This window comes from Lacerta agilis, chromosome 7, assembly GCF_009819535.1.
Source record: "Lacerta agilis isolate rLacAgi1 chromosome 7, rLacAgi1.pri, whole genome shotgun sequence".
Taxonomy (NCBI): Eukaryota; Metazoa; Chordata; class Lepidosauria; order Squamata; family Lacertidae; genus Lacerta; species Lacerta agilis.
The window spans coordinates 75,506,580-75,520,167 of record NC_046318.1 but is presented as its reverse complement, the minus strand read 5'-3'; the positions used below and the strand labels follow the sequence as shown (position 1 = coordinate 75,520,167).

Sequence of the window (13,588 nt, the reverse complement as noted above, 5' to 3'; positions counted from 1 at the left end):
ATGCACATAAAAGTATACTAATTATTCTTGAAGCAGATGGTCTGTTTAATTAACCATAAAGATTACATCCTTGTGAGAAGTTAACAAATGTCCACCTCTCATGTTGAGAAAACTTGAACTTTTATACTTGACATTGGAATTTCATTTTCTCTTACCATGTAAAGGAACCTCTGTCCCACAGGCTGATCTCAGGGGGTCCAATTTGACCCACAAGGTTGTTTTCCCCAAACCACACCCACCTGCCCTTCAGCTGACATCAGTCATCACATCAGTTGGTGGGCATGAGGATGGAGTTAAAATTCTGCATTGGCTGAGCTGGGATCACATGCAGGCATCTAAGGTATCAAGATTTAACCCCACTTATAAACTGATGATAAGGGATTAAATCTTGTTTAGTTTCCAGGATTTTATGCAAACCTTTTCCAGATTCAGGAAAGGGTTTACATGGAAACCCCTGCTAAAAGGAAGGTTTATTCCTTTTGTTTAAGCAGGGGGTTCCAATGCAAACCCTTTTCTTCTTCAGGAGGGTATTTGCATTGGAATCTTGCTTAAAATGAAGGGCTGTCAAATGGCACTGTTGGGAACAGGCATGTGCAGCCTAAACAAATATTTAACCTCCCTTTTGACAGCTGCCAAGCAGGGGTTAAAGTCTTCAGGAGGATGGGAGAATGAGGCGCTTTGCCAACCCTGCAATTGGTGCTTCCAGGTGGCTGTTGGGTGCATATGGGATTTTGACAACTGAGTGGTCCTGGTTATCCTCAAATTTGACCCATGAGGCTGAGCCTAATGAGGATCTGGCCCATAGAACTAAATTGTTTCCCCACCCCAACACGGACTGAACTAAGTAAATAACTGTGTTAGTTTAAGTTGATTAATAGTCCACAGACCTTTATGACAAAAAAAACCTTCACAGATATTTGATTCCATACATTTGAGTGGAAAGAACCCCTAAAATACAGAAAGACCTTCCAAAAGAATGATTAAAAGTTAAATATTATGACGGGAGGTAGTCCAACAATATCTGGAGGGCCACAGATCCCTATCCTTCCCCTAGGTATGTAGTATAGCATAGACTACATTGTGAATCCTAATAACATGTACACACTGTAAAGAACCTTAAATTTATTTAGTTGATAGCTAATTAAAATTAGCAACATAAGGGTGAGGTTGTGAACCTGTTTGTTGCTAAGATTATTCACCAAATACTACAGTAGTGTTACAAGTGAACTGTAATAATTGATTGGCATCTGTATGTCAGGCAGATTCTTAAAGTATACTTAAACTGGCTTATTTCTTCATGAAAGAGCAGTTAAATTAATAATTAAAAAGAGTTATAAATGAATATAATGGATACATTCACATCTGTATTCTGAGTTTCTTAGTAGGATGAATAGGAGGGGTGACCTCAAGATTTTGCTCTGTTTTGTGTGTGTAATTAAAATCTATTTAGATTTTCAGCAGTGGTTGCAACTTTCATGAGAACAAATCACAGTAAGATATACTTGTTTACAAAAGTGTATCAATAGAATGCAGCTATAAAATAAAAAAACAATCTTGTGATATTTTGTTCAGTGACAGCATTATTGATTGTGCTTCTAAATTATTATGATCATCATTCTACATTTAATCTATGTGCTATCTGCAAACAAAAGAGCAAAATATCAAGCTGGTGAAATATACAAAACATTTCTTGGAAGTATGTTTTCCATGTGTATAATTCTCTCTAATTTCATATTAAAATTTGACATTTAAAAACTATAAAACAATGGCTTAGTTGGAACCTTGTGATCACATTCAAGTACATTTGGAGCCCAGGGAGAGAATTTAATGTAAGGAAACAAACTGCTTTGGGGCAGAGGAGTTGGGCTTCTATAGAAACACAAACAGCAAGGGCAATGTTAAAGGAAGTAGGAAAATTGTAGAAGAAAGACTTGGTGTAACCTTAGGGACACTTCACTGTACACTGATGTGTGTGATTCCTAATTGACGTGTTTCAAAATGGAAAGCCTTTTAGTGAGCAAGAAAATTCTGAGTTATAAAACGGCTCACATGAAAAAGGTTAAGCATCTGTTCCTCAACCAAGGTGTCTCTTTCTCTCACAGTAGTATTCTGCTACTTTTCATTTATTGTTTTTTAAAAGGTCAGGGCTTACAAACATTTATGTGTATTTTGCCTCTTAATTATTCTTTTTTAAGTTAGTCAACAAATGACTTTACTCATGAAATGTTTGTAAATAATACCCAGTAATACTGAGCCAGATTTTGCAGAAACTTGGAGAAGCAGTAATCAATTTTAAAGAAACATTTGTTTATCATTTAGCCAGCATTCTTATTTTTTAGTGATTAAAGATGTGCATTTTTAAGGAAAAACCTTGTCTGGCGTTTCCCCCTTAAAATGAATATTTGTTTTCTATGCAGTGTTCCATTATGGCATTTATACAGTAATCAGAATAATGGATATTTTCATGTCAATTTGTAAAGAACCCCCAAAGCTTTAATCCTAGATTTCTAGTGGATCTTCCTTTGCTGCTTTGCCAGCGTTGTTCATGCCCCTTTTGTAAAAACTCTTTCATCCTATCCCATAAAGCTATTCTTTTCCACCATAAGGACAAAGCTGCTATATACGTTATATTGCCCTTTGGGGACTGCATGCCAGCAGTGGGTGTGGCCAGCCCACATCCTCACATGCATGCACAGGCACATCTCAACTGCACCATGGAATCCTGGTTATATGATTGGCACAAGGTCACCCAGTAAACTCCGTGGCCGAGTAGGGATTTGAAAATCTCCCAGGTCCTAGTCTCTAATCACTACTATGCCATACTGGTTCTCAAACATGTGACCCCCTGGGACTGAACTTCCATAATTCCTGATTGTTGACCATGCTGGATGGGACTGATGGAAGTTGGAATTCAGCAACATCCATTCAGATCCATTTTTAGGGTTTTTTTGGTGTGTTTTTTAAAGCTTTTGATTGCATGGGCAGGTTGCCTTCTGAGACCACCTCAACTCATTATTACTCAGTTTTTATAGAAGGCCATAACTGCCCATAAGGAGAACATCAACTGATAGGTAACTCACTTGCAAGCTATATTTTAGAACCTAGTTGTTCACCAAAAGTAAGAATTTGTAAATTAATTCAGATGCTACTTTCCACTTGATATTAAGGAACTTAACCCAGGAAGAGCATGGCATATTAATATCAATCAAAACTTGAAGATGTGGAACCTTGCTCTGCTAATGGAATTGCAGGTATTAAAACTTGAGGAAGAGAGGTGGTATAATATAGGCTGAATATTAGTAGAAATAATCTCTGTTTCAGAATCACCAGCAGCTTTATGAGAATGCTTTAGCTGCGGAATGGTTATCCTACCAAGCTGGTCCTTCTTTTCCTCTTTTTGTGAGGAGCTGTGAAACATTTGTCCATTACCCAGCAAGCATTAGCTATCAAACATCTAAACACAGCTATTTCTTACAGATGCCTATCTGTGCCTTTTCTACAGACTGAAATGTTGGAATAAAGAGACTGCAAAATGCACATGAATATACTCCTTTTAACAAATGCTGTCTTAAAATATTCTACTTTTTTCTTCCTATGTTGCCTTTGCCTTTCCTGATCGAAGTCTAGGAGAGTAAGTCAACGCTTTAATGAATCATTGCTTATTGTAGTGAATTTGTACAGCTTTTAGTAGCTGCATTCATTCATCAGCGGTATATGTGTATCTCTATATGCATACAGGCATGCACACACTTGTATACATTGGATTTCATTCCACCCCATCTAAACCATCAGCTAAACCAATTAATATAATTTGGTAAAGCTAGTTAAATAATGAAAATATTTTTATTGCAAATACACTTTGGGTTTTTGCTTACTTGATTCTTCTGTGTGCAATGTTTTGCCAAACATTTTTATTTTTTCCGCAAAAACTTTCTGGATTTATTAAGTAACACCTTCATCAACTTGTGAAAACATACCATTATCCTTTACATGCTAAAGAAACTGTCCATGTAAAAAGTTGGGACTGTTGTTCAAAGCAAGATAACTGCATTTTGGTATAGTGGTTGTATAAATGGAGGGATTGAAATGGTATTAAGAAAACTAACAAGGAGAAGGAGAAGTATTATTTGTTCCTTTATGTTCTCTCTAGGATTCACAGAGCAGGCAAGGAGGATATAGTATGCACCAGCTTCAGGGAAATAAGGAATATGGCAGTGAGAAGAAGGGTTATCTTTTAAAGAAGAGTGATGGGTAAGTACTTAAGAGCACAGTATTTGATAAGTGGAATCAGCCAGTGCTGTAAAATGCATGGTGAGTTCTTGCATGAAAAGGGCCCCTGCTGCACCGGCATAAGGCTCCTATTTTAGCTTAAGATATTGTGAAACATTACATTACAGTAATACCTCCATGAATGTCCGCTTCGTCTAGCATCCATTCCGGCAAATGTCCGTGGCAAACCCTGGGTTACTTCCGGGTTTGCCGCATACGCAGAAGCGCAAACCGCTCCATGCGCAGACGCGGTGCTTTGCCCTGCGTCCTTTTCGGCTAGTGGCTGGGGCTCTTCTCAAGTACCCCAAAGTCTTGTAATTGTCCAGGGAATGGCCTATTAATTCATTTACCATTCAGAAATGAACGGAACTGGGTGATCTTCACAATATTTTGCATACCATATCCTTGCTGCTGCTGTCATGTGAAAATTATTGATGTTGTTTTGGTCTTAAGGTACTAGGAAAATTAAAGGATTAAGGTTTAATTACAACCAGTAGTTGAAATAATATTCTCAAAGCTTTTTTTTTTTTTTTTTTACTATACCACATTCCTTCCATATTTAGCCTACGGAAAGTTTGGCAAAGAAGAAAATGCACTGTCAAAAATGGTATTCTGACCATATCACATGCAACCGTAAGTAGTCTTTTATACTGCACCTTTCATATTCAGTTATACCCCAACTGCATTCTGCCTCAGTTAATGTAATTTTGATATAGCGACAGATCTCGTGTGTGTGTGTGTGTGTGTGTGTGTGTTTGTATTAAACGCATTAAAAGGCTTGCACATAGATGTAAACTATGGTCTTCTATAGTTTTGTCCCTAAAATATAATTAGCATTACATTGGAATTTACACAAATTTTAAATTTAATATTCAACTCTGTTGGGTCTCTCTCAAAACCGCTAAAAACACACAATGAGACATTTTTATTTCGTTGTACTTCTAGCATTAAGGATGCGATTTTTAAGTTTCCCAGCCTTCTATGAGCTGCTTGCTTGCCTCTCATTGAGTACACCTTGAAATTATGTACTGTTGGTTAGTCTGCTCTCTAGTTTTGGTAAAACTCTTGAAACAGCTGCTTCTCTTATGTCACTTTTCTCAAGTTAAAGAGGGTTTTATACTACCCAAATTCTGTCCTCCAATCTAAGTAATTAAAGGTTTCGAGTGCAGCTTCTCCCTTACTCAAATAGTATGGATCTTAACGGTGGTGGATTTTCTTCTTCATGTTGCTTTTTGCTGACAAATAGGAACTTTTTGAACTGTCGTCTGTACCTCTTGCCATTTAATTAGTGGTTACCCTCCACCACTCATACTGCTATTTCATTCTGTATGTTTAGTTTTTCTATAGCTTTGGGCGTTAATAGCAAATGTGAAGCTCCATCTGAATGTAAGCCTGTGTCCATTACTGATGGTACCATATCTGGTTAAACTCTGTGGCCTTTTAATTAGCTGTAATCAGACACAGGTGGCTACAGATGAGCAAGTGTCTCATGATGGCTGCTTAATTGGAAATGCTGGCTTCACAGGGTTTGCTGTTAGTCTGGTGGAATTTGCAACATAGTAAAGTCTAGTGCAGTGTTTTTCAACCACTGTTCCGCAGCACACTAGTGTGCCGCGAGATGTTGCCTGGTGTGCAGTGGGAAAATTACTTTATATATAGTCAATATAGGCACAGAGTTAAATTTTTTAACATTTTCTATTGGTGGTGTGCCTTTTGATTTTTTTCATGAAACAAGTGTGCCTTTGCCCAAAAAAGGTTGAAAAACACTGGTCTAGTGCAACCACATCACTGATCACCCACCTTAAATGTGCTGAGGCAGTGCTTTGGCGATAGCAGATGAAATGAACAGCTCGTTCTGGCAGATGATAATGAACAGCTCATTATGTGAGAGAAGACATCACATTGATTTTTTTTTTTTTAATTACCATCACAGGGCTTTTACTCATCTTTTTCCTAAATAAATAAATAAATAAATAAATAAATAAGCCGAATTTTCTTCAAGGAGCCTTTTCCTTTATGGTACAGTGTTTAGTAATAAAAGTGATTTTTTTACATGCCTTCCCTTAAATGGGTTCTAGTCATTGTACCAAATGTCAAATGGTTGTTTTCACAACATGTTCATGCAGCAGCAGATTTTTTTAAGTCTACAAATCAAGTACAGTATGTAGAATCTGTACACGCAGGTCCCGCTTTATGAATGCTCACTATGCAGAAATTCACTTATCAGAACACAAGGAATTGATACCCGAACCTCACTATATGCAATGCACATTCAGATACCCAAACAGAAAGCATTTTTCTACTTCCTTGTTTGCCTTTTGCTGGTTATCCAAAGGAGGGAGGGGGAGGAATTGAACAGCATTTTTTTTCTGGGGGTTTCTGGGTTTTGTGTATGTTTCGGGTTCAAAGTTCCATGGTCGGAAACACATTAGAACTTTCCCCATAGGAATTAATGGAAATCATTGACTCATAATGTGAATGCTCACCCATTGAATGATTTCCCGGGAACACATGGTGTTTGTAAAGTGGGACCTGCATGTACATTCGACTTAACATGATTTTGTTTTGCTGATGGCAAATTTGCAGAACTTTCAAAGTGAAAGAAAAATATAAAATATATAATTCATTTAACATTTTGCTTTGGTCCAAAGAGATTTTTACTTTCACCAAAGTTAGATTGTGGCTTGATTCAGGTTTAATGCCAAACCACGACTTGTTATTACAAGAATGAGCCTTATCCTCTTACGTTGCCCCTCACCTCACATGCTTCACTTTTCAGCAACTCCTTGGAGAAACCATAGTTTGTCATTGCATCCAAACTGGCAAAGAATTGTTTGTGTGAGTTCTGTGAACCAAGTTGGAAAACCAAATTGTAGTTTACTAGTTCAAAGGTTAGTTGGATACTAGTCAGTTAATAATAAAGTTAGTAACCTAGCAGGTGCATTTTATGCTAGAAAGTTTTGGTTTGTCATTGCTTCTGAACAAGCCTTTGGTCTTTTTTAATCTCTGAGATCATGTTTTATATTTGTTAGCAAGATAACTGGCAGATGATTTTTGATTGAATCATCCTTTGCCTCCCCCACTTTTTCTTTCAAATAGAGAAATCTAAGTGGCCTTTGGAATTAGAAAAAGATATTCAGAAGTAAGTTTTTTTGTTCGTTTTTATAATCCTTGAGTAGTCAAGTTTTATGATCATGGAATTCAAGATTTTATAAACTTAAAGGCTGTATAATATAGCCATGGGTGAGAGATCAAGGGCACCCCTCAGGCACACATGCTGTTCTTCTGCTCACTCACTCAAATTCCCCTCCCTTTTTCAGTGCTAGCTATGGTTGTGTCTGCATTCCTGGATGCCAAGCAGAGTTAATTTTCAACCAGAGTTTGTAGTTCTGAAACAATGCGTGAAAGCGGGTATTAAATGTAAAATTCAAGCTAGCTGTGTGTAGCATTAAACTTGACGCATATCTAACACTTGTCATAATTAGCACTAAAAAAGGAAAGTGGGAAACCGTGAGCAGGAGATGGAAGGATCAATATACATTTGTGAGTGGAGGAGGTAAAAGTTATAGATGTTTTTTAAGAGAGTGGGGTAAATTGCATCTGTTCCCAACCAAAGTCACCTGTAGTCATTTATGAGGTATTGGCCCTTCTTCCAGAATCAGCTTTAAGATGTGGCATTTACCACCTTGGAGTTAGACCCAAAGGGTTGGATCCAGACACACTCAGAAGAATTCCACTCTTCCTGGAGGAAGAAGTGGCAACATTTCCCAATTCCTCTTTTCTCTTGAAACCCCATGTGCCCTCAGGAAAGCTGCTGAGAGGGTCATAGAAATATTATGGAGGAGCTCAGCTTTACATTTAAATGTGCCCCCAGCAGCTTGACTCAATAAATTTCTATATTGCCTCTAAGTGGTATATCAAGCAGTGGTATATCAAGGCAAAAGTTTGGATTTTGATTGATTTATTGATTGATCAGTGATGGACTCTTGCTGGCTATGCATAGGGGTGTGAGATGTCCAGAACATGTAAATGCCAGTCTCTTCTGCCTACTGTTTAACCTAATTAAGTAATACAAGGTACACTCTTATTTGGTCTACTTTATGATTCCTCATGCTCTACATCAAGCCCTGACACACCTCTGTATCTGAGGTTGCCATGCACAAGTAGAAGTTTGGATACTTTAATAATGCTTATTCCAGCTTTACAGTATTTTCATACATGAGACATCTCTTGCCTTACTTTACACCTGGTTGTTATTAATACAGCGGTGAGGCATTCATGATGCAAATGCAGATCCTTGTTAATGTAGTCTTGAAATTGTTAGAACTGTTTTAATAAAAACTCTTTTTGAAGTGGTCATTTATGAAACAGGCTTCTCAGGTGTTTGCTCAGTGCAGGACTGGATGTTTTTTGTAGACATCTGTTACTTGTAAATGAAATTTTGGACAGTGTTGTATTTATTTAATTTTTTTTTAAAATAGTAGGGTTATTGGTAGCCTGAAGTAGAAAGGTTTTCTGATAATTATCCAATAAATAGTACGACACATTCCTTGTTTCTCTTCCCCTCCTGATGCCTTTAAATATCACTTAGGTGACTACTTTATCCTATCTTTTTCTCTGTGCTTATGAGATGAATGCAAATATCTCATCCCTCTAGTCTTATGTAACTTGACTTTTATGAGTTGAATTCAAAGAGTAAGGGGGAAAGTGTTTTAACCTGCTTTTCACATAATATAACCTTTCACAATTTTCAACATAGAAATAGCCTACAGTTGTTCAGATATGAGCCGTGGGTGGTATTCTGTAAAGTTTTACTTAACGTAGACCCATTGAAATAAATAGACCTGACTTAGTAATGGTCATTAATTTCAGTGGGTCTGCTCTGAACAAAACTTAGTTGACTACCACCCAGTATATTTTGGTGTTTTTATAGATTGGAGGTATTAGAATTTTTCATTTTCTTCTGATCATGCGTGTCACACAGCCCCAGCTTCTCCGGGCCCTGTTCTGTAGTGCAGAGAGGGAGTTCCTAGCTAAGGCTGAGTGTATTCCTCTGCTCACCCACTGCTCCCTTTAGACCAAGGTGTCCCAACTTTTCATACCAAGTGGGCTGCAAGAGTATTTTGACAAGGAATCCGTGGGGGGGGGGGAGGGATCAAGGTCAACATTTGACGCCCTCCCCCAGGACCCTGTCAGAGCCCTCCTGCCTCCTTCCCAAAGCCCATTGGCTCACTTACCCAGCTTTGGGAAGGCAGCACAAGGGCTGGGGCGGGGGGAGTGTCAAATGTTGTTGAGGGCCACCCAAAAAGACCTCGAGGGCTACATGCAGGCTGTGTATTCGACGGCCCTGCTTTAGACTTTTGCACTGCCACCAGGTAAAAAACCTGTTTTATTTTACAGCACTGTCTTATTACCAACCAGCCTAAAATCTCCTTTGTTTCTCCTCAAAAACAACTGAAGGTTTGGGGTATAAATTAATGAAGCAGAGTTAAAAGTTTGCTAAAAAGATAAACAAATAGTACCTTGTAGGGAAAAGGTTTAACCTGCCAACTTATGGACCGAACCAGCTCTGTAAGCGTGATGTTTGTATGACACTTCTTGATGCTCTTCTCCCTGTGTCTCCCTTTTCTGAGAAGATCCCACCTTGAGTGGAAAGCCAAAAGCAAGTTCACGTAGCCTGTGGCTATGTCGAGTGCAATCAACAAATTCAGGGAAGTTAAGGGGGTTTCATCCCTATATACAGGTAGAGCCTACTTTCAAACCATTTAGTCTTCGGTGAATTTACTGCCATCCAATCTGAGTTCTTGACAGGTCCAGTTTGACAAGTTAATCCCTCCTGACTTTACTCCAAAAGTATCCAAAGCAGCTTACAAACAGATGATGAAAATCCCTTATAAAATATAAAGAGCATTAAAAACAATAGATAATGGATAATAATAATAATATAGTGTTGTGATATGGATTTCCACAAAATAATATGTGTAAAGCACCTAGGGAAGTATTCTCCTTGAAAGGCTGAATTAAGTGGCATGATTTTAAGCCTGTCTGGTTAAAGCATAATTTATTTGACTGTTTGCTTTTGTTGGGTTTTCTCCAGCAATTCGTTTTTTATTTTTGTAAATTGAGGCTGTTTTAAATTTGATATGCGTATACTTTGGAGTTCAGGAGGGATAAACTAGAAGCCAGCATAGGCTTTGTTAGGAACTTGACTGCACTATACCACCCTAATTTTCTTCATTGACAAGGTCTTATATCAATTGACATCACTGAAGCTACAATCCTATACCTTCTTACCTTTGGAATAAGCCCCACGGCATGAACCTCTGAGCAGTCGTGTATAACATTGTGATACAAGCTGGTCCAACGTTATATTTTCTTTAAAAGCCCAGAGCAATAACATAAAGAAAAAATGCTATTTGTACAAATCTTTCCGACCATGTTTATATGTAACATTTTTTTCTTTGAAACAGCAGTGTCCTTTCTCCCCAGCTGCGTATATCCATTATTTCCATTTTCTTAAGACTTGCCTGCTGGCAGTAATTCATTGAAACATCTGTGGAAAATAACCTCTGAAGACTTGACAAGAAAGCATTTGAACATAATTGTTCAAGAGCCAGAGGACCGTAAACCAAAGAAGAAATAACGTCCATGCATTTCTGCATGCAGATACTGGGATAAACCTACACGCACAGCTAGTGAGGGTGCACATCTAGCATGTGCAAGGTTTCGTACATCTACGTTAAGAAGAAGGGGACTTTGGATATGTCTTTGACTATTCATATAGACTGTTTGCATGGATGTATTTCACAACTACTCTCCAGGCAGAATCACTTATTATGTCACATTCAAGAGATCTGTGCCTGCTCAGAACAGCATTGAGAAATATCTAGATCCTCAGCCCTTCATCAACTTGTGCAGGGAACTAACTCCCTTGTCTCTTGATACCTCAGGGACAGAGCCGAGGCAATCTCCTCAGTTTCTTTGTTACTGTTGCCTGAGTGGCATAAGTGAACTTTCTTGAGAACATCAGAATTTTTCCCTTACCTATGCCCTGAAATGGAGGGACACGGGTGGCGCTGTGGGTTAAACCACAGACCTTAGGGCTTGCTGATCAGAAGGTCAGTGGTTCAAATCCCTGTGATGGGGTGAGCTCCTGTTGCTCAGTCCCTGCTCCTGCCAACCTAGCAGTTCGAAAGCATGTCAAAGTGCAAGTAGATAAATAGGTACCGCTCCGGCAGGAAGGTAAATGGCATTTCCGTGCGCTGCTGTGGTTCACCAGAAGTGGCTTAGTCATGCTGGCCACATGACCCGGAAGCTGTACGCCGGCTCCCTCGGCCACTAAAGCGAGATGAGCGTGCAAACCCCATAGTCGTCCGCGACTGGACCTAATGGCCAGGAGTCCCTTTACCTTTACCTTATGCCCTGAAATAATATCTCTCATATCCCATGGTAGATTCTCCCTTCTCCCAAGCATCTCCATTATGTGATTAGCCATATTTCTGCATGCTTCAGCCCTCTGATTTTACACTAGCAAATTCCGGTTCCAGATCACACAGATGATTGTATTTTTTATTATTGTTGTTGTTTAGTTGTGTCAACCATCTTGTCCTCTGTCGCCCCCTTCTCCTTGTGCCCTCCATCTTTCCCAACATCAGGGTCTTTTCCAGGGAGTCTTCTCTTCTCATGAGGTGGTCAAAGTATTGGAGCCTCAACTTCAGGATCTGTCCTTCCAGTGAGCACTCAGGGCTGATTTCTTTCAGAATGGATAGGTTTGATCTTCTTGCAGTCCATGGGACTCTCAAGAGTCTCCTCCAGCACCATAATTCAAAAGCATCAATTCTTCGGTGATCAGCCTTCTTTATGGTCCAGCTCTCACTTCCATAGGAAAACCATAGCTTTAACTATATGGACCTTTGTCAGCAAGGTGATGTCTCTACTTTTTAAGATGCTGTCTAGGTTTGTCATTGCTTTTCTCCCAAGAAGCAGGCGTCTTTTAATTTCGTGACTGTTGTCACCGTCTGCAGTGATCATGGAGCCCAAGAAAGTAAAATCTCTCACTGCTTCCATTTCTTCCCCTTCTATTTGCCAGGAGGTGATGGGACCAGTGGCCATGATCTTAGGTTTTTTTAATGTTGAGCTTCAGACCATATTTGCCGCTCTCCTCTTTCATCCTCATTAAGAGGTTCTTTAATTTCTCCTCACTTTCTGACATCAAAGTTGTGTCTTCTGCATATCTGAGGTTGTTGATATTTCTTCTGGCAATCTTTTTTTTTATTAGTAATATTTATAAGCCGCGAAAGATCACAAAATACCAGTGTCATACAACATTTCTATTTTCAATAAATAAATAAATCTTAAATCAGATGCTACCCATGAGTAAACTCATCCTTCTGGCATCCAGTGAAATTTGCCTTAACTTCAGTGGGTGGTGTAATCAGCAGGATAGGTGGTACTGTTTTGAAGGACCCAGTCTAAGCTGCCATGGAATGAAACTCCATCAAACGTGGCACCACATAGAGGGCGTTTGTAGAAGATTAAAGGCAATGACCAGTTGACGTGCGACTCTGTGCATCGTGCCAGACCCGGAAGTTACTTTTAAAACTGCATAAATGGCCCTAGAAAAGTCCAGAAAGAGGGAAAGGGAACTCAAACTGCGGCTAACAATTCCACAAGCCTTTGCAAGTGCAGTTGCAGTAGCCCTTGCACCAGCCTTTGAGACCTACGGAGAGTTTGAGCAATGAGGTTTGGAGGGAGCAATTGTGATGTTTGCAGACTTTCCCAGTGGTGTTTCAAACATACACAGTTTCAGTGATGCTTGCGGTGGCTCAGAACATAACCCCCGCATAAATGGGGAGTTGCCTGTATAGTGAATGGGAAGATACAAAGGAAGGTGGACCCCTCCGATATCTTAGTCCCAAACTGTATAGGGCTTTGTGCACTACCGATAAAACCATAAATTTGGCTCATGGCATATTGGCAATGAGTGTGGTTCCCTCAGCACTGGTGATACATGTTGAAGGAAGGAAGCCTTAGCCACAAGTCAGATAATACTTTGCAGTAACTGCAGCTTCTGGGACCAAACATTACAGCTCCATGTGGTGCACGTTCCAGTAATCCTAATTGTGGGATTGCCAATGCATGGACCACTGCAGCTATTAATATTTCTGTCCAGGAAAGGCTGAAGCTGGTATTCTTACGTTAGGACAGAACAAAGAGAGAATATGAGTATCCTGTTAATCCCCAAATATTTAGGCACCACCCAAAGACTTTGACCTAGCCCGTGAAATGCTTCCAGTCAAAAGCATTTTTAAAAGGTTAT

The 13,588-nt window shown here is 39.3% G+C and overlaps 1 protein-coding gene across 6 annotated transcripts in view; it reads left to right on the top strand.

Annotated features, from left to right (window-relative positions):
- Positions 1–13,588, top strand: part of ASAP1 (ArfGAP with SH3 domain, ankyrin repeat and PH domain 1) — a 138,075-nt gene that overhangs the window by 91,565 nt on the left and 32,922 nt on the right. For 4 of the 6 annotated variants that reach the window (XM_033155863.1, XM_033155860.1, XM_033155862.1 and 1 more), the window contains 3 exons: positions 3,623–3,631; positions 4,151–4,251; positions 4,833–4,902. In XM_033155863.1, coding sequence (XP_033011754.1) covers positions 3,623–3,631; positions 4,151–4,251; positions 4,833–4,902 — 180 coding nt within the window. The remainder of the gene's footprint in view (positions 1–3,622; positions 3,632–4,150; positions 4,252–4,832; positions 4,903–13,588) is intronic. The other 2 variants (XM_033155865.1, XM_033155861.1) reach the window with 1 other exon arrangement.